General features: G+C 47.6%; 1 protein-coding gene and 1 pseudogene across 1 annotated transcript in view; one reads left to right on the top strand and one right to left on the bottom strand.

Annotated features, from left to right (window-relative positions):
- The window catches only part of LOC142776801 (uncharacterized), a 42,478-nt gene extending 17,455 nt beyond the window's left edge, over positions 1-25,023 (top strand). The window contains exons 2-3 of the mRNA XM_075881156.1: positions 6,802-7,238; positions 24,873-25,023. Coding sequence (XP_075737271.1) covers positions 6,802-7,238; positions 24,873-25,001 — 566 coding nt within the window. The 3' untranslated portion in view covers positions 25,002-25,023. The remainder of the gene's footprint in view (positions 1-6,801; positions 7,239-24,872) is intronic.
- LOC119175597 (protein argonaute-4-like) lies at positions 9,580-15,453 on the bottom strand (annotated as a pseudogene).
- Positions 25,024-26,224: the final 1,201 nt, after the last annotated feature.

Here is a 26,224-nt window from a genome sequence, read left to right as displayed (position 1 = left end):
TGCCCTGAGAAGCCTTTACGGCTTCCTTCAAGTCAGCATAAGAGGACTCAAAGGACTCGGCGTCTCGGAATCCTGCTATACTCTGTCATCTTGTGCGATGTGCTAATGAAAGCGATTCCCCAGGACATAATGGTGGAATATCAGCGACGACGGCGACTTGAAGCGTCAAATGTGAACAACCAGCCGAGCTTGGAAGAAGAACTTCGACAGTTGCTCAAGTACCTAAGCATCGAGGTCGAGTGCAGAGCTCACCATCTACCAGCGACGAGTTCCTTCTACCAGGGATCAGCAGACTTCCGGCAGCTGTGGGAATCAGCCGACAGCATCAGCTGCAGGCCTTTATAACAGTTCCGTTACGAAGGAGGAGGCTTGCCTTTTCTGCCAGAAGTCACACTCAACGCTGGACTGCGACGCATCGCTTCCTGACTCGCTCGGAAAAAAAAACGTCTTCTGTCGACGACTGGGTGCTGCTGCAGAAGTACCACAAATAGACATTGAGCAAGAGACTGCCGACGGAAGGTAAGCTGCTCACATTGTGATGGAAGACACGCATCTTCGATGTGTTCTGGACAGGCTAGCAAAGCTCTTCAAATAATGATGCCACCACAACACGCTACGAGCAGTACTTCAATGTACGGTGGGCCAGATAGCAATAGGAGCCTTGATACAGTACAATTGCAAATATCCAGAGAATGGATGAATGGCGCAAATGCTTCCTGCTGTACAACAGGCATTGTAAGTAACGGTAGCCAGCGCTCTTTTATCAAAGAAGACGTTTCCAAAAAATTGAACATAAAGGTGCTGGGAGAAATTGGCATTACCGTCGACGTGTTTGGAACCAAACATGGTGGTTGATGTACGCGTCAAAAACTAGTTCAAGTAACTTTGCAAAGCCCGTACGATGATGTTCAGCTTGTCATTGAAGCCATTTAAATAGGAGACATCTGTGAAGCCATTGTTGAGGTACTCCAAAGTCATGAATTCATCAAAGGGTTTCATAATCGTGGTCAACGAGCGGCTTTTTCCACAATGCTCATGAACAAGGCATCAACCTATTGATTGGCTCAGACAAATTGTGGAAAGTCCTTGGAAGAGACGTCAGTTTGCATGATGACCCCAAAGTTCTCCTTTCCAGGGACACAGCCATGGGTTGGACATTCCAAGGACCATTAGTAATTAAACCATTGATCCACGCACGAGTGCAAACTTTAGTGTACTTCACACGGATTTCTGTATGAACGATGAACAGATGCAGGATTGTGCAGGCTCTAATCTGAGAAAGTTTTGGCAGCTAGAAAGCTTAGAGACCGCTAATGCAAATGTACAATTCTCTCACGATGAAACGGTCCGCAATGCTTTCAACTGAACCATTGAGTTGCGCTATCAAAGAGGCAAAGTGTACACACCTTTGAGGGTTCTACCAACATACCTGCACAATTATCGTATTGACGCGTTCAAACGGCTATACGCTTGGAAGCAAAACGCCACGGGCATAGTTTCCCGAGACACGTCAATAAAGTCACTTGCAGACAGGAAGAACTGGTGGCAAAGATTAGTTTGGTTGGCAAAAAACGAAAAATAGTTCAAACTTTTGACCCCCAATCCTACTGATGTTGAAGACGATGGGAAAGAAACTGCAAAAGTAGACACCGTTACCCGAAAAAAACAATTCGGCCTTGAATTGGCAGTCTTCCTTGTTGGGCGAGATCTACCCAAGGCGTCGACAATACGGGATTCGCACCCATTTCTTGCGGAAGAGGATGGATTGCTGAGAATTCATACAAAGCTTCAGAATGTCGAGTACCACGAGGGCATGAAACACCTGATTCTGCTTCCAGGCGACCACATCGCCATTGAACGCATCGTCACCGGCTTACACCAAAAGTTTCTCCTCCCAAGTGTCCCAACAACCATCGCGGAATATCGAGAGTGCTTGTGTGTGACGAAATCATACATTGTGTTATTCACTTGCAGGGTAGTACGCGCTGTTCATCTAGAGCTTGTTTTACGCTCAACAACAGACAGTTTCTTGGAAGCCTTTCCGCGTTTCACTGCACGTATAAGATTTTCTTCAGTGATTTACTCTGACAATGCTTTGTGTTTTAAACGTGCACGTTTAAAGCACGCTTCTCGTGAACTTTGTGCTGCGTATGACACTATTAGGGAAAGTGAGGTCGCCGATTATCTGTCTTCTCATAGAATCGCACGGAAATTCTCTGCTTACCTTGCTGCTTGGTGGGGCGTATTTGGGAAGCGTATGATGAGTTCAGTGAAAGACAACTTGAGAAAAACTCTAGCAAGGTCTTTTCTAGATTATGGTCAAATGAGCACAGCCCTAGCAGAAATTGAATAAATCATAAATAGTAGACCACTGACGTACTTGTATTCGGCACTAGAATAACAACAAGTCTTAACACCTGCCCATTTCTTACATGGCAAGCGATTGACGGTCCGCCACGGCTTTCAAACTGCAATAGTGATGCCCAGCTCCCATACGGAACTTCTTGAAACATGGATACAGCGACAAAATCTGCAGGAAGACTTCTGGAACCGCTGGCATAAAGAATATATATTACTCCTTAGAAGCGCTCCTAATAGGCTAGTGATGGAAATTACTAGTATTACGTAAGACAGTATAGCGATAGTACGCGATGATGTCCTGCCCAAGTTGTGTTCGAAACTCGCATGCGTTCTGAAGAACATTATGAACACGACGGCATTGTTCATGCATGTCGCCTAAAGCTAGCAGACGGCAAAACTGTAACACGGCCTATTGAACATTTTTGTTTCGTAGAAATGCGTCCGCAGCAATTCGTGAGCCGGGAGTGTTAAAAATCGTGGACATAGGGCGCAGGAGAGGAAAAGAAAGACGAGAGATGCGCATGAGACGGGGTGGTTCTTGGAATGACGCCACAATGAACGGACGTCGAGACGCTCTGCTTTTCATCTCCAGGCCTATTAGTATTTGAACCTGGTTTTCCACGAAATAAGTCTTCGGATTTTACATTGAATCCGCATCATCTAAACGTCCCTGGTTCGTTCCCGCGTTTCGGCACCAATGTAAATTGCGAAGACTTCTTTTGTGGGAAACCGAACTTGAAGGCAAAAGGGTGTTAAAAGGGTGTGTGGTTTGTCTTTTTGGGTACTAATAGGGCTTCTATCATCCCTTTAAAGACTAATGGCATCGGGTCTAACAGTTATTCCCCACAGACGAATCCAAAGGACTAACATTTAGTCCTCACATTTACACCTTAGTGACCGTTAGCCCCACAATTCACCTCAAAGGACTAAAATTTAGTCCTCACACTAGCATATTATAAGGCAACTGTTAATCCCCACAATTAGACCTTACCGTCAACCGTTAGTCCTCATAGTCGCTCCTCGCTCGACGAACTGTTGATCCACTCAAATACTTCAATCAGATTAACTTTTTATCGCCAGTTCAAACAATGTTTTTTTGTTTATTTTCTGCCAGGCCTAATACTTCTTTCACCTGTTTTCCTGCGCAGTGAGCAACAAACAGTGCAGAAAAGAATACGCAAAAAAGTAGTTAGCCACCTATGTCTAGCTGCTTTCGCAGTCACCACAAAAACGAAATACAAAAGTGAGACATCGAAATCTTTTATTTTTTTACATACACATGACGTTTCTACATTTTTAAGTGAGTTCATGGTTAAGTGTACAAGTCTAGTCTCCTTGTCACATTGTGTTCACTCCTTGTGGATCTCCTCCGACGGAAGCGATAGATGACAGGCATTGCAGACGCCAGCGCACACAGCCTTCAGCATGGTGTGTGCCCACGGCTGCACAATAAGTATATAAAATAGTGAGTCATACGTGACAGAGGATCAATACGAATGCATATGAGCAATACGTGCAAGGTGGAATAAAAACATACGTGAGATATGACATGCTAATATTTCACCGTGATGTCACACATCGTCAGACTCATTTCAAATCCACGTAGCGCCACAGCTCAAAGCGGCAGCCGCAGCCACAACTCCGCGAACTACCGTCCCGCCAAGAAGTCGGTGAGTCCTAAGCGAGCGACGTCGTTCAGCTCGAGCAAGCGATTGCGAGGCCAAACACGGTGCTGCTCGCGGAGTGTCTACTGCCAGCGAACTTCGAACAGGAGAACGAACGTACGCTTGGCCGCCGCCACGAACAGCGTCGAGCTGGTTTAGAGCTAGCTCCGATGAAATCGACGGTAATGCGGCCCTTTTTTACAAACTCCAGCGAGTGCTGCGCGATAACGCGAGTGAGTCCGCCACCACGGCCAACGGACGACGCCGAGCTGCTTGCGACTGACTGACGGGAAAGCCAACTGTAATTACGACCTATTTTCACTGACTTCCCAGGCTAGCGAAAGCCCCGCCAACCCGTGCTGGTGCACTTACAGCGCGCGGCATACTACAACTAAGGTCGTTACGAGAATCCTCAACATGTTTTCGACGACTCCCAACACAGCGACAAGATCTCAACCCAATGTTGTCAGCGCGGAGCTCATCGCGGTGGCGAAGACAGTTGAGCACTGGATGACGAGCGTACGGGAGGCCGACGGCAATGGCGGCCAATTTCCAGGCGGTCGCAAAGCACAGGCGAACTGCAGACGCCCAAGCTGACCTTCGCGGTGCATTACATGCGTGCGATATACAACACGACCAAGCGCGTTGCCGGCAATTGCGATCCGTATCGCAGACGCGAAATGTAGAGTAGAATAAAGCATGATAACTTACTTGCGAAAGAATTCAGCGCTAATTTCTGCCCTGAGCCGGACTGAAGTATATATCCGATAGGCCTGCTGTCTTCTCGGTTGCCATGTTGGCCTTCCCAACTGTTGCTGTCATGTGTTGGTCGTGACTATCTTGAAGCCAGAGATATACAGCGTGGCGTGGTGACGTGTCGAGACTTGCTGCAGACTTCGTGAATGCAACGAAACGTAAAAGCAGCAGCTCACTCTGATCCAAGCGTACACAAAATCACCACGTCATAATTCCTAAATCATCGAATTCAGGTGGCCGTGCTCGAGCACTCCGAGCACGACGCAAAGCGAACCTTCGCCAGCAAAATACGAGGAAAGATTGAGCCAGGAGAGGAGGAGGACGGCTAGTGACCTTGGCAACGCCTTGCGCGCTGCCTGATTTTCCCGGGTGGTTCATCCCTTTGGAGCGTGTTTGGAGATGAAGTGGTTTGCACGCGGCACGCTTCCCTCTGTGGTTCATCCTTAACGGTCTATCCGTTCATCGCGCGTGCCTATTGGGCTCCGTTACTCCTTTTTTGGGGGGTAATGTCGCCTTAGAGTGCGGGTTCAAAGGACTAATACGCCTGGAGATGAAGAACAGAGCGTCTCGACGTCTGTTTATTGCGGCGTAGATCCAAGAACCACCCCGCCTCACGCGCACCCCTCATCTTTTCTTTCTCTCCTGCGCCCTATGTCCACTCATTAAAACAAAATTTTTAAAATTGTCGAGCCTTGTTTATATTCCGAAAAGTAAACATGCGTGCCAGGGCAGTTATGCCGAAAACCAGTGGAGCGGATGAGAAGATTTGGGGTACATCCTTGCCGCAGCTGGGATTAACCCGCTCAGGATCGGGCTCCATTGAGGAACATCGGAGAACTTGCTTTTCCACACCTCCACCTCTACAGATAGATAGATAGATAGATAGATAGATAGATAGATAGATAGATAGATAGATAGATAGATAGATAGATAGATAGATAGATAGATAGATAGATAGATAGATAGATAGATAGGTAGGTAGGTAGGTAGGTAGGTAGGTAGGTAGGTAGGTAGGTAGGTAGGTAGGTAGGTAGGTAGGTAGGTAGGTAGGTAGGTAGGCAGGGAGGCAGGGAGGTAGGCAGGCAGGCAGGCAGGCAGGCAGGCACGCAGGCAGGCAGGTAGGTAGGTAGGTAGGTAGGTAGGTAGGTAGGTAGGTAGGTAGGTAGGTAGGTAGGTAGGTAGGTAGGTAGGTAGGCAGGTAGGTAGGTAGGTAGGTAGATCAAAAGAGCGAAAAACTTTATAAAATTATAAATAGCTTATAAAATATCAATTACATAAAAAACTAATTTTCTTGATGCGTACGCGTAAATGCCATACCTATTTGTACAACTGTCATGCAAATATCGCAATTTACGTGATCCTGCGACTTCGTCCTCAATGCGACCACAGAGCCAGACTGCCTTTTTATCACTACCCTCGAATTCGAATTTTATTATCATGAAAGGAAAATGCACGGGGATGAAGAATCACCTCTGAAATAGCTTCAAGACAGGGTAGACAACAATGCGTTTGCTTAGAATAACAGCCTAAGCCCAGCTCTAATATTATATCCAGGCTGCATGCCACGGGTGGGGAGAAGGGTCTGCTGCCCATGAAGCAGCTCGGTGGGTGCCCGAGCCCCTAAGCCCACCCCTTTACTTTCCGCCTACGGCTGGGGGAGAGGGCGTAGTGCTGCAGGGCGCGTAAGTGCCAACTTTATTCTCAAACATTTGACCACTCACACGCCACGCGAAATCGTTATGCCTGCCAGATTTTGGTGCAAGTTGAAAACCGCAGCTGGTCAATTTTCAAAAACCTTCACTACGGCGTTTCTCATCATATGATGGTTTTTGGAGGTTAAACCCCACAAATCAATCAAATCGTTATGTCTCACATATATTAAGGCTAAGAAACACATAACTCGCCGTTCACAGCTGCGCTTGTGAAAGTACAGCCTTGCAAGATTTCAGTGTCCAATGCCCTTCTGACTTCAGGTGCGATGACTTCTTAGGCGGAGACAATTGGTATGGCTTTCCTGCAGTTGCTGCGGGAAGCAGCGATTCTGGCCTTGGCACCGTGGGGCGGCCGGCGGTCGTCTCAGTGAGAGGAGCCGCCGATGGCCAGGTCCCTTACGCCAACGGCCAGGTCCCCTACGCAAACAAAGAGGTCCCCCACGCCAATGGACAGGCTACCTACGCCAATGGCGCCCCCGGTCAGGCATCTGCTGGCGTCGCGGCGGCTGTGCCGCCTTGCTCCGCGAAGCTCCAGCCTGACACCATTGCAGCTGCTACACTGACCATGAACGGCGTGAGCCACGGCATCGTCGTAGGCGCCACAGCCAATGGGCCCCGCTGCATGGCTCCCACAGAAGAGGAGTCCATACCTGCATCCTCGCCACTGTACCAGGACCCTGGTGTCGTCCACCCAAACGGCATATGCGGACCCAGGCAGAGGTCCAGTGACGACCTCCACCTTCAGGTGAGCATAGCTACGACCTGAGAGAAGTCTCCCGCTTGTGATACTGCATTGTATTGCTGTTTTAGAACAGTGCGACGCAAAGCTTTGTGTTCGCGTCACGTCGTAAGCTACAGGTGAGCATAGTTTCGCAATAGTATCGTAGCGAGGAGTCTGGTGCTACTGAAACTGTAATATTATTAGATAGTTTTAACAACAATGCAACGCAAAGCCTTGTGCTTGCGTTTTGCCGTATAGGATCACCCCGTGCGGGCTTCCATTCAGTGGCAAACGCTAACAATATGCCCGCAAGCATTGAGTATGGTATTCTAAAGCTCTCCACTTCAATTCTAATTGGTGCGGCGTGATTGAACGGGACGGGAAAAAAGTCCGAACCACCCTGATGCCTAAGCACTGAAACTAACCAGAAACGTTTTCTTCTCGTTTTATCGATGAATAGATTGATGAATGATTGATTGATTTGTGAGGTTTCAGGTCCCAAAACCACAATATGATTATGAGAGACGGCGTAGTGTAGGGCTCCATAAATTTCGACCACCTGGAGTTTACAACGTGCCCCCGAATCTGAGCACACGGGCCCACAACGTTTCCGCCTTCATCAGAAATGCAGTCGCCGAAGTCGGGATTCGATCCCACGACCTGTGGGTCAGCAGCTATGTACATTAGCCACTAGACCACTGCGGTGGGGCATGAATACATAGGCCAGTACTTTTTTCATAAGAGTAGCAAAGCGGCAATCTTCGTCATTGGCGACTTCATTTCACACTGTGACCACGGCTCGATACCGCCTCTTTCTAGCGGCCGCCAACACCGGAAGTGTTGTATCATTGGGGATGGCGACCACGCCTTTCTCGAGGTCCTCGTCCGTTTCTTGGAAATCAAAGTAATGCGGTGACTGTGCTGTATTCTTTTTTTATTGAACGAACCGGTATGAAGTGGCGCTAAAGCTATGTACAAATGCACGTACACACATATGTTGAACAACCACGTATATTTTATATAACCAGTTGTTTACAGTTGCGTGACCATTCCATCAGCAACGTGGATCTATCCCCACTAGAAGTAATAAAGCTGATACGAAGCGCTGGTGCTCGCGAGGATGGCAGCCCTATAACTTGAGTGGGTGGCACCTAACTACAATTAACGTTAACCCGACATGACGGCTGTATTATAGAAGCATGTGTAATGTTTATGAAGTTGAATAGCCACCACTGCAACCAGAATAGACGTTTCACGTATACATTCGGTCTGTTTGAAAAGTAGTTCCCAGACCTGGCGTGGTTTCGTGGTCGAATACTTTATCAATGATTGTTCCTCCACGGTGCTGTGTTGCCTTTGTAGTTTGTACTGAGGTTCGTTTCCTGCTGGGACCCCGAGGTTTCTTTTTTGCCTCCGTCGGGTCAATGCTGCCGATGTCAACTTTTTCTTCACGCTCGCTCGTTAGTTAACCCTATGTGTTCTAGACGTTCCTGGATAGAACTGTCCATCAAATATGGAACATACCCGCATACCAGTGGCACATACTCGCTCACGGGTTTGTGCCGTTGGTATTGACCTTATTGATGCCATGACCAGCGTGTCGTATTTGTCAGGCCATCTTACCCTCCTGTACTAATTTTGGTTTACTCCAAGTTAAGGGGGGGATCAATAGAGATACCAGACGTAGGTGGATACATAGATAGATAGACAGATAGACGCCAAAAGTAATTGCAGTATGTGAAGAACTGCTTCGCATTTAAGAAGTGCTCAACGTCATGAGGTGTGCGCCACACTTTCGCTTTCCTTGTGCCGTTCCTTCTTGCTTGAGCTCTGTTTCAGTAGTTCCGTTCAGCACTGTAGAAGCTGCAGTCTTTATCGAGCATTCAAGGGGGCGAGGGCATTTATATGTATCCTTACGCGCTCTGTAGTCTGCAAGCTATATGCGATTCTACAGCGGTGAGATTGCGCACTATGGAAATTTCTTTTGTTTACCAGCACTTGTGTGCAACTCTGTACAACACACCCAGTTCAGCATGTTTTTTGTTCACGGCTTCTGCCGCCACGAAACAGTGTCTTGGGTCACAGCTACATCGGAGAGCCGCGTAGTCGGCTTTCAGCTAATTTTCGCGTCGTCTTCGAGTGCTGCGGAACGCTTCAACCTACTTGCTTTTTGCTTGGCATTTTTCGCGCTATACGTTCGGTTGTGGTCAGAGTCATTCCAAGAATCAGTCCAGCAGTCTATTAAGAGTGCCATATTTTACCCGGTATTCCAAAAAGCTTAGCGTAAAACCAAATAACGTGGCATAGTAAATTATATTGGGGCCGGTGGCAGCCATTTTGATTCCAATGTGAAAAGTACCAATGATTATCGTTTCAGCTGGCCACAGCCGTGTGTGCTCACCTCCAAGTTTCGAAACTTCATGAACTGGCCCTCGCTCACTCCGTCCCGGTAGAAGATGATGCGCTCAGGCTTGTGTTTGGTGGCCCGGTAGAAGGCCTTGAGCAGGTCCTTCATCATGTCCTTCAGGTCGCTGATGATCTCCACGCGAGACGTTGCCATCGAGTCCTCCATCTGGACCCGATTGGAAGTGTGGAACCTGGAAGGTATCGAGTCCAGGCTGCCGACGCAGGCGGCGATAGAGGGTCGGTGCTTGTCCTCGGGCGCCGAGTGAGTGACGTCCGCGCCGATAACGATGACGGGCTTCTGGAAGATGGCCGGCTTCTCCTGTTCTCCTGGGACAGGAGGCTGTTTTTCATCCCACCCAGCTTGGTATTAATTTTCTGGCATTGGTTGGTGACCAACACCAGGTTGCATTTCTTGACGACGTTGTTGTCCATGACGCACTGGGTGCGTAGGCTGATTTCGATCTCGGCCACCTGCTTGATCTCGGCGTAGTTAGTGTTCATGGCAAGGACGATAATGATCATCTCGATATAGGTAACCTTGCCCTGCTTCTCGAGCAGCGTGGCGCGAATCGGCTTGTGGTTGGTGTCGGCCGAGCTGATGTCCACCGGCTGCTCGATGCGCATGCCGAGCTCGTTGCCCGTGCGCACCAGCAACTTCATGAAGTTGTCCAGACTGCACGGATAAATAGGGATGTATCCAATGGTTGGGCAGTGGCTCACGCCCCCCCCCCCCCTTAGCTAATGGAAGTTTCACGCCATGATTTCGGCTACTAGAATAATCAGCGAATTTGTCGAAGTCGCCACCTTTGTTTTATTCATCTCAATTGGCTTCCCAGACCGCAGTGGTTGCATTTCAACACAAAATTCGCGAAAGAAAATGTCCCTTGTTGGCGAGGAGCAGTACCGTCTTCAAAGAGAGAGTCCTGCAACACCTCTTTCAGGTGAACTGGGTACCGCAAATTTTGAGAAAGGCGACACCGGCCCCGAGTGGCAGCGTGCAATCGGCAGGGCCCGAACACATCGTATCCGCACTTTTTACGTCAAGAGCACCGAGCACATTTACTACATATATCGGCCATTTTGTCCATTTGGGGAGCCCTTCGCCGCCATCGCAGAGTTACGGACCAGTGTGTCTCCAACATGCCATCCTCTAACAAACTTCCATTGTGGTACTTCCCAGCCCTGCTAGTACATATTTCTAATTAACATTACCTAATTTGACTTGCAGACGTCTGTAAGTAACCGTTCTCGCCAGAACTTATTTTGCATATGTGTGTTACGTAAGAGAGAATTGCCTTTGAAAAAATTGGAAACTTCGATGAGCCAATGTCACCAAGACGAGACAGGCTAAGTAAAGTATGGGGCACAACGTGAACCACCTTCGTATGTTCGCATATGCCCGTGAGCTCTTAAAGATAAGAAATAAAACCCTATTGCAAAAACCAGCGCCACTTAGTACCAGCGTTCAGCGCTATATGCCTAATTATGGGCCCAGTATGGCGCTGATACAAGCGCCTCCCAGCGCAGGTACTGGGACGCTGGAGCGGCAGCGTCCCAGTACTCTGCGAAAAAGGGCTTCACAGGTTTGAAGCGGAAGTGCCCATTCGCCATAAATCAATAAATATATAGGCAAAATAAAGCGCATTCACATAAAAATTAAAAAATGAAAAATATTAAAACGCCACCCAACGGGATTTCGACCCGCCACTTTCTTATTACGAACTGAATACACTAACCACAACGCCACGCTAGAACATGCATTGTGGGTTGTAAAATGACTATTTATCCGAAAATCGCGTCATTAGACTTCATCTTTACAATTCGCACAGTCAAGATTGACGCGATATTCTTTTCCCAATAGCCATTGCGTCTTAATCCCACAGTGACGAACGGCTTCCGGGCACCGAATGACGTGCGGATATTAGCAAGAGCGCGAAGTATTTCGAAGCATCCACAACATAACTCTTAAAAATCTCAAATTGACTGGAGGAGCAGCCACAGATTGTCGAATGTTGCTGCCAATAGTTTTTTCCTTTGATAATTGGTTCTCGCACTTGTTACTGGTCAACATGTACAGATGATTTAAAATGTCTTATTCGGTAGATATACACGCACATGAGTGAATATTGCGTATTTTTTTTCGCGCAAGCGACGATGTAACTGCACACATCCGGCGTGCCTGATTACATATTTGCTGTTATATTGATACCTGCAACTAAGAAACCGCAGGAAAAATTACTTATGCAATCCGCTGAAAAAGTATGCCAGTGTGTTAATTCAATAAGGCGTACCAAGTTACCAACTGAAAATTGCGTGTTCTTTTCATACGAGTCAAAGAAGTACCGGCTCCTGCGCTCAGAAGGAAGCTTTTGGTGACAGCCTGCGTTGCAGAAAGCACGACACATCGATCGTCGCCGCTCCTTGTGTGAGAACCGCACACACAAAAAAATGTTTTAATTAGGTTCAGGGATGTCTAAACTGTACTTTACAGTCATTCTGACACTTTAGGATTGGGCCCACTTAAAGTAAAAAGCGCCGGCAGCATGTACACCGACGCAGCCGGCACGATATAGCCTCGCTGGGACGGAGTATACTTGGTAAGGCCGCTTTCGAAGCAGCTGAGTTGCGTTGCTTGAAGTTTCTGCATTTGAGCTTTGCAACATTTTTAAGTGTTACCTAAACTGCACCTGAAGTAAGTGGAAGGTCAATCATCGCCATAAATTCATTTACGGAGTGGCGATACCGAGCGACTGCCGTTTTTCTGGCCTCCGCTGCCAGTATACTAGCGGGCGCGCCATTGTACAGATATATGCAGTTATATCAATATCACCAAATAGAAAAGACACCCATAGAAATATTATTTCAATCCGCTGAAAATGTGTGCGAGGGAGTGAGTTCACGTAGGCGTACCAAATTACCAACTAGACATTGCAAGTTGTTACATATCAGTCGGAGAGGTACCCGCTAAGGGCGGCCGGTAGCTTTCGGTGACAGCCTGCGCAGCTGAAAGCGCGACGCATCGATCGCCAGCGCACCTTGTGCGAACATAAACACAAGGCAAAATTGTTGATTTATGTTCGTGGATGTCTAAACTATACTGTACAGTTATTCTCACACTTTAAAATTATGTGTGCACGAAACAAAAAGTGCCGGTAACATATACACCAACGCGGCCGGCACGACAAGCTTAATGTTCGCTGGGCCGGGCTCTGGGTAAGACCACTCTCGACGCGGTGAGTTGGGATGGTTGAAGATTCTGCATTTGAGCTTGGGAACATTTCTAACTGTTACGTGAAGTAAGTAGAAGGATAAGCATAGCCAGGCATCCATTTATGCGGTGTGGCGGAATGGAACGACCGTTTGTTTCTGGCCTCCGCTGGGGAACATTGCGAAGCGATCGAGAGAGCTCATTTACGTTTCGTCAACTTTGCGGCAAAAACAATTTCCTGTTTCTGTTAGGAGTGGCGTGACACTCCAAGTTTACAAACACTGCAACTTGGAATCGTTACGGCAATACATGGCAGATGCGAATATGGCCGGTATACGCGGGCGCATATGCGAAAAAGGTGCATTATAATTGCTGCGATACGTACGTGCACCACAAAAGTTACGTATGCTCGGTATCTGTTACAGTAGCATCTCTCCGTGCCGTCTAGTCAAGCGTTTTCTGTTCAACGACACCAAAACATACCACGGCACACGCTACAATAATGTGCACGCTGCGCTGGTAGAAACAGTGCATGCTTCAGTATTCACCAGAGCTTTCCAGTGAAAATTCTAGCGCTTCCAGTGCGTCGCAGTGTGCACCAGCATCACAGCGATTAGGCCAGTGCCCATACCAGTGTGACACAGCCTTTTTCCCAGTGCGCCCAGTGCCAGTGAACACAAGCGTGTTCCAGTGTCTCTAGCGTGTACCATGTGCCAAAAAACATACTGGCATCACGCTGGGGACGCTGCTCTTTGCAATGCGGAACCTACCTGGCTCGCTAAGCGAAGCGGCTCAAGTGGAGCAGCGTCGAGCGCGTCAGCGAGGCCGCCCTGTAGACGTGTTTGCCGCGCAGCTCCCAGGTGTCCTCGCGAGGCTTGGTCACCGCGTTGTTCTCAAACACCAGGGATGGTGGCTCGAGCACCCGCCCTTCAGTTCAGTCGGCTTGGTGCTGATCTTGATGTTGAAGTTGCGCCGGCATTAGTCGCCACTGCCGGTCAGGTCCCGGACGGACTGGCGGATCTCGTTGAAGCGCTTGGCCGGAGTCTGTGCGGTTCGCTTGAACATCTCTGAGGTCTCATTCTTGCCCAGTTTTTTTCCGGCAGTGCTGATCTTTAACAATTTCGCATACCTCGAGAGCAGGTAGACGGGGTTCGCGAGGCTGCCAACCTGAATGCAGGGCAGGTTCGGATGAACCAGGTGGCCGTAGCGGTTCTGGAAGTAGTCGGCCACCGAGAAACGGAAGCCGTCCTCTATGTCGAAGAACAACTTCTTGGTGGACTCTTTGGTGACCCGGACGACCTTGTACTTCCGAGGGTATGGCAGGTGGGTCACCTAATGAGTAGTAATTAAGTGAGAGAAACTCAAAAAGAGACTTACCTTGTCGCCATGCTGGCCCTTTCTGGTTACGGCTTTGAAAACAATCATGCGAAAATCACGCTTTCAAAGAAATAAAGCAGAGTCTCTGACGACGTCACGAATGCTGGTTGAATCGCTGGAATATAGTGGCGTCACGCTGCCATTACATATCTAGAGCTTGCTTTACAGCAGTTTCTCCAGCATCTACCTACAATGCAAGCTTAGTTTTCCTTTTCTTAAAGACCTGTAACAATTGTTGCAGATTCTGCATACTACAACTGGAGGACGCACAGCTCGTAGGTACTGTTTCAACATATTTTAGAAGCATAATCGTAGGATATCCCGGTTGCCCTGAGGCTTTGGATATCCGTCTATACCCATTCATCAATATCCAATTGTCATTATGCGTATGTTATTGACATATATACCTCGATATATACCTCGAAAGGAGGGAGACGATTGATTAAAAATAAGCGGGGTCAAAACCTCCTTGACCCCCCTCCAGCCCCATTAATAAAGCGGTATATTTGCCTTGATACGCAGACCTTTGAGTTACTTGTTGAGGCGAACTTTCTGGAAATCCCGGAGGTCCCGGTAGTCAGCCGTGGTCATTTTGCGGCATCCGCAGCTCAAGCTCTTGCACATGAAAGATATCACGGTTAGCGGCTCGTAAAACGCGCTGGCTGACATGTCCACGTTCAGCATTGGCCACACTGGGCCGGTCGGACACTTGTGTAGTAGCCGAACCACACTTCGAGACCACCCCCCCCCCCCCCCCAGAGAATCCGCCTGGTTCGAAAGCGGCGGCTTGAAGAAGGACCGGCCGATTGGAGTCAACCTGATGGAAGGTCCGTGACGCAGGACAATGTCGATGGCTTGCAGGACCTCCTGTGGAACGGTGTTGACCCGGTTCTCAAAGACGGCGTGCAGGGCGACCAGATTTACAGTGGCCGCGTACTGGATCTTGACGACGAACTTCTGCACCATCTGGTTTTCCTCGAGGTCCACCACGAAGGTCCGCTCGCGGAACTTGAGCTCCCAACGCGTGTACAAGTTCTTTCGGCCATCGAATGCTGGCACGCATTTGTCGAAGTCCAGGCGGTACTTCTTCACCAGTCGTTCAATGACAAGCTGGCTGACCTTTGTGCTTATGCAGCGGTACTTGCGCTTCTCGGGTATCTTTGCCTCCTGGTTGTTCTCGGAGAAGATTTCCACGTCATAGTGGTACAAGTTGCCCGCAGAGAGCTCGACGGAAAAGCGGTTGGCCATCAGCTGGATGGGGCGTCCGAGCTTTCCCTGAGAGGGTCGACGCGGGAATCAGGATGGTAGAGTTCTTTGCACGTCTTCCTTGATTGTCAGAGGACGGGAGCGACAGCAGTTTGTAGTGACTGGCACGCATATGATTATTTTGCAAAAATGCGCTCAGTACACATGGTGGGCGAGAGGATTTTCTCGAGGGTGTTGCGAGCCAGTTTGCATCGCGGCTGCTGAAGAGGGAGGTTCAGTGAAGACAAGTGCTTGAGGGGGTACAGGTTTCCCTTTTGCACTGACCCCCGCCCCTGCCGACGCACTTAGCACTACATTAGAGAACGCGTGGACGTAGCGTACCTTACTTGCCCCGCGCTATATCTCTTCCTGTTTAGCTTCCTACCGGCAGCATTTTGCTTCCAGCGCGATCAATGAGCCTAATGTCCGTTGATCGCGCAGCCGGTGTGTGCCACCATTTTCTTCCTAACTTGGAAGATTTAGAAAGCCACGTACGTCTAAGTACATCAGCTACGCATCTTTCAGCAGATGCAATGCGCCTTCCTCATCTGGTCGGCACGCTCATCGTTATTGAGCGGGGCACTCGTAAACCAGGTGCTAACAAAGCGTTAGGAAGAACACTGCCGAAAACAAGAGTTAGCCAACAAAGTTCGTCGATGGCTGTTCAACAGATTTCAGTAGTTATAACTGAACAGTTAAAAATCTAGAGACCTTAGTCGGGATGAACTAAGAGAAAGCAATTTCAGCGTAAAACAAACCTCGGTAACGCATTTAACGGATTATAAAAGTTTTTGTAGTGATAAACTCGCCAGGCAATGAGCTCTTTTGAAGGGGTCCCGCAACACTTTTCTAAGAAGCCGTAAAATGGACTCTTTAAAAGAGGTTATTGCCTTGCGAATTCACCACCATAATAATTTTATGAGAATCATTACAGTACCAGCAGGGCTTTGTCGCACGCTGCAATCACATTCTCTCATCTGTCGTCCCAATGAAAGTGCGGGAAGCTACGCTGTGTTTTATGAGTTCCGTGCAGGAGAGCCAACGCTAGGCGATCGTCGAGCACAGGTTCTTTGCGAACTGAGATAAAGTACATACGTTCTAAACCCGTGGCGTGTCTTTATGAGCTTTAGAAGTGCTCTTGTCAAAATAATTTTACTTGAGGGCTCTCTTGCGTTTTAGAACTGTAATCTGCCTGTGATTTTGGCCCATTTTTATATTGAAGATATTTTGCGGGTCATTGATAATGAAGAAAGAGTCCTCCCTTCTGCGAAGAGTAAAGTGCAAATGGCGGAAGAAATAATGCCGTTGCGCCTCGTATGAATTATGTTTTGATTTCTAAAATACAAAGGCTCCACAGCACCGATGAGAAACGATCACATATTGCAAAAAATATGGCTGCACTGTCGCAAGGAGTTGTCTCCTACATCATATTTATAAAGCAGCTGCTGCTGCAGTGCGCTCTGTAGAGCTTGTAAGCTCCGAACTGAAACTTCTGTTTGCTTTTATTTAAGCTTCAACAAACACAGAGTGCGTGCTGATTCGACGCCATCTTTGAGAGTCACACTCAACCAATTTTGTAGGCTCAGCGTACGGCGATGGGTGCTTCCCAGATCTCGAACCTCATACATTACGCATTTGTTGGCTTTGCTAATCCTTGATAGTCGGCGCCATTTCGAACACGTTCGATTGAGCACGAGGGTAGTGAGTTTAGAATACAGGAGGTCACGCTAGAGATAACAAATAAACACAAATATCTGGGCGTACGGATAAGCAATGGGACTGAGTACCTAAGGCAACACGAAATATACGTGACGACTAAAGGTAACGGGAACGCAGCGGTAATGAAAAACAGGGCACTGTGGAATTACAATAGGTATGATGCTGTGAGAGGAATATGGAAAGTAGTCATGGTTCCTGATCTGACAATGTGGTCTGGCAATGTGGTCTTGTGGATGAGATCAGAAGTTCAAGCAAAATTAGAAATTAAGCATTGTGGAATAGGTAGGCTTGCCTTAGGAGCTCACGGGAATACACCAAATCAGGGAGTACAAGTTGATATGGAATGGACATCATTTGAGGGCAGGGAAGCTAACAGCAAGAGAAAATTTGAGAAGCGATTGAGAGAAATGGGGGAGAAGCGTTAGGATAGGAAGGTATTCTGATCTTTGTACATGAAGAATGTCGATACAAAACGGAGGAAGTGAACAAGAAAATTGACTGGTAGATACGTGGAAAACAGCAGAGTGTCAAACCAAAAAAAATTATCGGTTAAGAAGAAGGTGAAGGAAGCTGAGACCGATATGTGGAGAATTGGCGTGATTAAGAAGTCTGCACTAGAGACCTACCGAACTTTTAAGCAGGAAATTGCCAAGGAAAATATCTATAATAATACTCGGGGTAGTTCTCTACTGTATGAGGCCAAGACGGGAGTACTGAGAACCAAGACATGTCGAGCCAAATACGAAGGGGTAGACACGGTATGCAGTGCGTGTGGAGAAGAAGAAGAAACTGCCGAACACTTGATAATGTTCTGTAAAGGGCTGCGCCATCATCCTGAACCCTATAGTTCAGGGTGATGGCGCAGAGTTTTTCAATGCACTGCGGTTGAGGGACAGGGAAGGAAAAATAGACTTTAAGCGGGTAGAATTAGTTAAAGGAGGTTATCTGATTCGTGGCTAAAGTCAAGGCACGAGTGAAAATTAAATCGTTCACTGTAAAGTACGAATCTTCCACCTCACTATTTAAAGAGAAAAAAATAAATCTAGTTTTTGGCCGATTAAGAATTACGGTTTGGTGGCGCTAGCCACCGCCCGATCTAAAGGGTGCAGTCATATCCGTCCATCCATTCATCTATGTATAGAGTTACTGTATGTGCACCCTTTAGGAGCAGAGTTGCGCACAGGTCCACCATTATGTTCAACGGCTGTGCATTGAAGTCAGTCGTCGCGCGCGCAGGAGAAAAATGCGGTAGGATGTTCTGGCGTGGGTGACGTACCGTAGACTTACTCGGGCGCGCTGAGCACGATTGCAGTGTTTCAGTGAGGCGGTATATTGCTATAGGTAATATTCACCTTCGAGCAACCCTTTACTCCCGCTACCTATGCTTCGGCTATTCGCACAGCATGCGCGCAATGCGGGGACAGCACAACTTCCAGCCGCCATGAATAGGGCCGAGTACACATGAGTGTACCTCTGCGTGATACTAAAGTTCAGCCGTTTTTTGACCCCGTAACAATAAAAATACGCAACATTAATAATACATGCGCGGTACACTGCGACCTTAATTGAGAACCACACACTTTTTGTTTTTCTCGCTAAAGTGACCTGCCTCAGTACACTTGCGTCAACGCACAGGTGGCTTGTAACTTTGACCTAGTGAATAATTTAATGCTCCTGATACTTTTCAATCAACTGATCGAAGCTTTGGGTGAGCCAACCACGTCGATATTTCAGTCTCTTGAGCACTTCACCACAATCTTATCTGCCCCATGAAACAGTGTTTTCACGTGCAAGTTTGTAAGTGCAGTTAAGCCCACCACTTCAACTAGATTCGTTCAACATCGCACTGTTATCAAATTATGGGGTAAACACGACTTTAGCGCCTATTGATGGAATATACCTTAAGACTAGCTTACCTTTGCGCCCAAAGTTACGCTGTTATCGTTACTTTTCAGTGAAGGTTTGTGAAGAAACCCTCTAGTCAAGCATCCAAATATTTCTGGGCTTTGAGTCGTTCATTCATCACAAAACTGGTCGTGTATGCGCCGAGCAGACCTTTGGGTCTGAGAGTTATACCTTTGAAACAAGTCTGGTGTCAAATGCGGCCGCCTCACTCGTCAGAATGAGTGCGTCAATGCACACTGTGGAGAGCCACTTTGTCATTGTTTAGCATCGGCGTCCAATTTCTCCGCGTACACGCTGAAGCTAGCCGAAACGCATTGTCCATGGCTTAGGCAGCATGACAAATGTTAAAACTCGTATCTTCTAAATCGAAATAAAACAAAACAACAGCAACGTGACCACAGTAACTTTTGTGCACCTGTTGGTACCACCGGACTCAACTGTCGATATGCCGCCAGCCGCTGGTATGGTGGACTTCAAAATAGCGGCCACGAGGTTGCCAGCACAGATGGCGCACTTTTCGCAGCCACAGCCGCGTAGCTGACGTCACGTGAATACAACCTATAGTTAGCGAGAATGCTTGAGGCCCGTGTGCTTATATTTAGGTACATGTTAAGGAACCCCAGGTGGTCGAAATTTTCGGAGCCCTCCACTACGGCGTCTGTCATAATGGGTTTTTTTTTTTTTAGCTTGTACGTGTACTTCTTTACGTTACCATGTGGCTGGATGCCGGATAGAATCTGCACATGCATGGGTTTTTACTAAACGTAAACCTTTACGGTTCTACCGAATGAGGTTTGACAGTTTACGTTTCCCGCCATATAGGCGTTACGTTTCCCGCTCTATCTCGCGAATCCACCTTCGTTCGTAGAAACTAGTTTCCGCATAACGGGGACTCGAGCCGTCGAGTTGAAATAAGACGAAGTGCGAGCGCAAATTTTCATTACATTATTTCAGCCGGATTACCACAGCTACAATGGCCTGGAACATTGACGCCGTAAAGGTGCGAACTCCCGACAAGCTGGATAAATGGCACCATCCAGTGGGGCAATAGTGAACCAGATAATCACAGTATTGTTAATGCAGAAACGTCGCACATTGTACGTCCGATGCAAGAGTCGCGCAGCGTTGTTATTACAAATGAGTTACCTTTTTAATTACTTTCACATCAAAACATTACGCGTAAGTGAACGTGTTCATGATTGTGGTTGCACGAAATGTGACAAGATGTCGACACCAACGCTGCAGTAGCCTTATATTTTTCACCCTTTTGCGCATACGAGGATACTGTACGTCAAAAAAAGTACGTCTCGTGATTTTGCCGCAACAGTGATTCAATCCTATGTAAATAAATGCAGTTAATATGCAGTTAGCATGACCATTTATTGTTTGTGAAAACGTGAAAGTATACGTGTTTACATACCTACGTAAACGTTCACGTATGAGTAGCTAAAACGTTGAAAGATATCCGTTACGGTAAGACAGAAAACGCAAACCAGTATCCGGTAACACGTTATCGTAAATAATTGTATGTAGAAGCTAAAACTTGTTAATAATATTGTGGTTGTCGAACGCGAAACTCAATAACTACATAAATTAGGTCCAAAAGAATAAAAAAAGGTAACCCATTTGCATTAATGCCGCAGCGTGTTTTTTCACCACACGTATGATGCACAATGTTTCTGCACTAAGAATAGTGTGATGGCCTGGTTCGTTGTGACTCCAGTGGATGTGCCACCTATCCAGTCCGTCTGGGACTCGCAAGTTTGTGGCTTCAATGTCCTGGCCATTCTAGCGTTGGTTATCCGGCAGAAAAAAAATGTAATCGCTGTTGGCGCTCGCACTTTGGCTTATTTTGACACGATGTCTGGAGTCTTCGCAATGCGGATATCGCGAGTTTCTGTGAACTTGTAAAATAGCGGTGCAAACATAAAGCCTAACCGGTGGGTAGTTTACGTTACGTAAAGGTTTACGTTCTGTAAAAAGCCGTGTGTGCGCAGATTCTATCCGGTAACACGTTAACGCAAATAGCATTGGTACAAGCTAAAAACCAACAATGGTGGCCGCGATGAGACTGAAGTCAGTGCAGGCAGAGAACGCGTGGACTCCGTGCCATTGTTCACGTCAAGTTGGCGTCACTGCGTGAAATCGAACATTTGACGTCACTTTGCACCACGTGACAGCGCTCACCGAATAGCGGCGCGAGTGGCGAAATGAAAAGGATTTATTGATATGTGGGATTCAACGTCCAAAAAGCACCATATGATTATGAGAGACGCCGTAGTGGAGGGCTCCGCAAATTTCGACCTCCTGGGGTTCTTCAACGCGCACCCAAATCTGAGCACACAGGCCTACAACATTTCCGCCTCCATCGGAAACGCAGCAGCAGCTGCCGGGATTCGAACCCGTGACCTACGGGTTAGCAGCTGAGTACTTTAGCCACTAGACCACCGCGGCGGGGGCAGGAATGCAAAGGTATGCGCAACTCTGCTACATACATTATGAATGGAAAGATTGATGTGGCTGTACCATTTAGATCGGGCGGCGGCAAACGTCGCCTATAGCTGTAAAGCTTAGTGGACGAAAACTAAATTTTTCTTTTTTTTCTTTAAATGGTAAACTTAAGCACTGGCACTTTGCAGCGAAGAATTTAATTTTCACTGATGCCTTGATTAGAGACAGTAATCAGATAACGTTTTTCTAGTTATTTCTAGTTACTTAAAGTCTATTTTGCCCTCCCTGTCCCTTAAACCCGGGGCTTTGAAGAACTCTGCAACTCTGCGCCATCATTCATACCTATAGGGTGAAGCCCTTTACAGAACATTATCAAGTGTTCGGCAGTTTCTTCCTCTCCACACGCACTGCATACGGTGTCTACCCCTTCGTATTTGGCCGATAAGTCTTGGTTCGCAATACTCCCGTCCTCGCCTCATACAGTACAGGACTACTCCGAGAATTATCCTGGATCCTTTCTGTGGCAATTTCCTGCTTGAAAGCTCGATAGATCTCTAGTGCCGAATTCTCAATCGTGGCTGTTCTCCCCATGTCGGTCTCCGTTTCCTTCACCTTCTTCTTAACCAAGAGTTCTTTTTCGTTTGGCCTCCTGCTGTTTTCTAAGTATTTACCCTTCAATTTTCTGGTTCACTTCCTCCATTTTGCATCGACATTCCTCGTGTAAAAATAGCTGAAAAGCTTCCTAGCCCAGCGCTTCTCCCCCATTTCTCTCAATTCCTTCTCAAATTTTATCTTGCTGGTAGATTCTCTGCCCTCAAATGATGCCAATTCCATATCACCTTGTACTCCCTGATTTCGTGTATTCCCGCGAGCTCCTAAACCAAGTCTACATATTCTACGGTGCTTCATTTCTAATCTTGCTTGAACTTCTGATCTTATGCACAACACCGCATTGCCGAAAGTCAGACTAGGAACCATGACATCTTTCCAAATTCCTTTCACAACAGCTCACCGTGTAATTCCACAGTGCCCTATTTTTCATCACCACTGCATTCCTGGTTGCTTTAGTCGCTACGCATATTTTATGTTCTCTTAGGCACTCGGTCCCACTGCTTATCCATACGCCCAGATATTTTTATTCATTTGTTATCTCTAGTACGCTTGCTAAGCGAAACAAAAATTAACGCAAAAAAAAATCTTGGCGGAAACACTCAGGAGTCTAGCCAGGAGGTCGTACACATGAACACGTGTCCACCCCCCCCTCCCCCAACGTTTTTAGATGCGGAGCATCTAATACTCGAGGCTTGTAGTGCGGCGCCGTCCGCAAGCTTCCTCCTCCTCCTTCCACCATCTGTGCATCCCTTCCTCTTCTACACACCGCGCGCGCTTCACTCCTCCATCATCTGTGCACCCTTCCTCCTCTACACACCGCGTGCGCTTCTCCTCTTCACGAACATTCGCTAGGTGTATAATGTAGCGCGCATGCGCCGTCACGCTTCGAGAACATCGGCAGCTGACGCGCGCGCATGCGCCGTCGCGCTTCGAGAACATCGGCAGCTGACGCGCGCGCATGCGCCGTTGCGCTTCTCCCCCTTCTCGAACATTCGACAGCTGACGCGCGCATGCACCGTCACCCACCATCTGTGCCGCGCGCGCTTCTCTCCTTCGAGAACATTCTACAATTCTCCTGATTCTCCAGTGGACGCGCATGCGCCGTCGCGCTTCGAGAACATTCAACAGCTCACAGTGCATGCGCCGTCGCGCTGTATACATACTCAAGGTCGGCGCTCGCTCGCTCAGTTGCCGCTCGTCGGTTGGTTTGTACGGCGCGTCGACGTCCAAGGTCGCGGTGAAATGAATGCCAACGAATCCACAAACACAATGATCGACGTCCCTTCGACCAGCGCCGCCCTTTCGCATACGTGTGTACGTGTTCACTCATTTAACACCCCCTCCTACAACCACGTTAACCAATTTAGCCATCGACCCAAGTAAGTCGCAATTTAACACCCCATTTCACAACCACGTTAACCAATTTAGCCATCGACCCAAGTAAGTCGCACTTTAACACCCCGTTAACCAATTAAAATCTCCGCATCCTCCTCAGTGTTCCCCCGAGGGAAGCTGCGGGCAATTTTTTTGCCACGACATAGAGAGCAAGCAATGGGTATTTCAAGGAGACGCCCCTTTCGAAATCACTGTGGTGCACCCCGCCCCCCGACAAAACTCTCTGGCTATGCGCCTGGAAACGCATGCAATTTCCTGCACTGTGACGTCATAAGTTTGGAAGGCGTGTACTGGGTTTTACGCAGCTTTTATTTGATAAAATTCGAATTAAACCGTCAATTGTGATCACTTGAACCATACATATGAATTTTCAGAAAATACCATTGAGCCAATGTCGCAAAGTATGAAAAAAAAACTTTATGATTTCTGACGTTACTCGCAGAGATTTAGGCGCGACATTTGAAAATAAACGTAAATTATTTTACCCAATTCTTTTTATTATGTGATCCTCAACAATTAATAAATGATCCTTAACAATAAACAGCGCCTCTTCTGAAACTGGCCAGATCTAGCGCTTCCGTTCCCAGATATACCCATGGATGGCGCCACCGCCGCGAAATTTTATATAATGTGGTGATGTTCACCAAGGTATACGTGTGGTTGGAAGCCTGCATGATTTCTTCGGTTTTAGGGACAAACATGGAAAAGCTGGACGTGTTAACGATAGAATCAATTAAGGTACAGATAGATATTGAGGAGAGAAAATTATAGATAGAAGACGGAAACACTGGGGGAAAATGAGGTCATTCTGCCTTAGGATGGACCGTGAATTCTTATTTTTTGTTATATTAGGATAGTTTTAATCAAAGTAAGCAAGAAATTAGGCTAAAATAAACAGCTTTCTATTGTTGTTGTTTTTTTTTTTTTGATTTAGAGCCTGGTGGCACACAGATAACCACCCCGCCATAAAGAAGGCGCTCGTAGCATCCATCCAGTCATCCGTCTATGGTTGAAGCGGCATTTCTGTATTCGGGGACGGAACTTGGTCGCAATGAAGCGATAGCTACAGAGTCGGAGCTTCCCTCAGATGCCTGTTACATCGCCAGTAGTACGGCAGTGTGTGCCTAATTATAGTCAGGGTGTCGACGCACTTCGAAAAAAAATGTGAATGAAAAATCGCAATGGGAGCTGGTGAACCCAGACATTTTCCTTTGAGCATTTAGTGTTATCAACACTTTGTCGCTCACCAGCTGCGTTTAGCTGCTAAGATTACTGTTCCCAGCCATTTTCGCCAGAGGGTATTTTATTACATATTAATTTCATGTTCTTCTTCCTTTCAGAATTTTTTTCAGAACTTCTGCGTCCAAAGCTTTCATCTGGAGCCGTTTTTTTTCCTTCTACAACGTTTTTGTGTCATTTGTTTTTGTTTTATTTGGACAAGCGTTTTTTGTTTTGTTTATGTGTTGTAAATAAATCACTGTTTTCTTTTCATATTGTTCATTCCTCGTATGATCAGTACAATACATTTATTACTACTGTGTCTGCTGTCGTCTTTATTTGTACTGCTGCCTGTACTCGTCTTCCACTTGCCAATAACTCCATAGGCAGCGGCGCCATGTTGCGGAGAATGCAGTCATTAGCACTGACTCTGATCTACGCGTTCGAGCAGGGGCGCAGCCAGTTGTTCGCACACCGGGTCGGTGCACCCCGCTCCCCCTCACCGAAATTTAATTTCGTCGTGACATAGAGAGCGAAAATAAGTATTTAGGGGGTGCCCCCACTGAAATAAAAGAGGTGTCCCCCCACCCCCAATCTTGGCTACGCCCCTGGCGTTCAGTAAGAACTTCGACGATACTACCCGTACTGCAGACAGTGGAAACGACAGTATGTCTTTGCTTTTAGATGCGGAAGCATCTTATACTCGCGCCTTGTAGTGCGCCGTCCGCGCCGTCCGCGCCGTCCGCACCGCTTCTCGAACATTCGACAGCTGACGCGCGCGCATGCGCCGTCGCGCCGTCGCCCACTCTTCCACCATCTGTGCATCCCTTCCTCCTCTACACAACGCGCGCGCTTCACTCCTCCACCATCTGTGCACCCTTCCTCCTCTACACACCGCGTCCGACATCTACAATTCTCCTGATTCTCCAGTGGACGCGCATGTGGCGTCGCGCTTCGAGAACATTCAACCGCTGACAGTGCATGCGCCGTCGAGCTGTATATATACTCAAGGTCGGCGCTCGCTCGCTCAGTTGCCGCTCGTCGGTTGGTTTGTACGGCGCGTCGACGTCCAAGGTCGCGGTGAAATGAATTCCAACGAATCCACAAACACAATGATCGACGTCCCTTCGACCAGCGCCGCCCTTTCGCATACGTGTGCACGTGTTCACTCATTTAACACCCCCTCCTACAACCACGTTAACCAATTTAGCCATCGACCCAAGTAAGTCGCAATTTAACACCCCATTTCACAACCACGTTAACCAATTTAGCCATCGACCCAAGTAAGTCGCACTTTAACACCCCGTTAACCAATTATATGCTCCGCATCCTCCTCAGTGTTCCCCCGAGGGAAGCTGCGGGCAATTTTTTTGTGTCGCAAATCAAACGTACTGTATGGTCCATACTACTGAAGAACGATCAACGAATGACATTGGCTAGCGCTCGTTTTCAGCATCCGTATTTTTCCTGACGC

The sequence above is a fragment of the Rhipicephalus microplus genome, chromosome X, assembly GCF_043290135.1.
Source record: "Rhipicephalus microplus isolate Deutch F79 chromosome X, USDA_Rmic, whole genome shotgun sequence".
Taxonomy (NCBI): Eukaryota; Metazoa; Arthropoda; class Arachnida; order Ixodida; family Ixodidae; genus Rhipicephalus; species Rhipicephalus microplus.
Note: the sequence above shows the minus strand (reverse complement) of the source record. Positions and strands in the feature narration are given on the sequence as shown.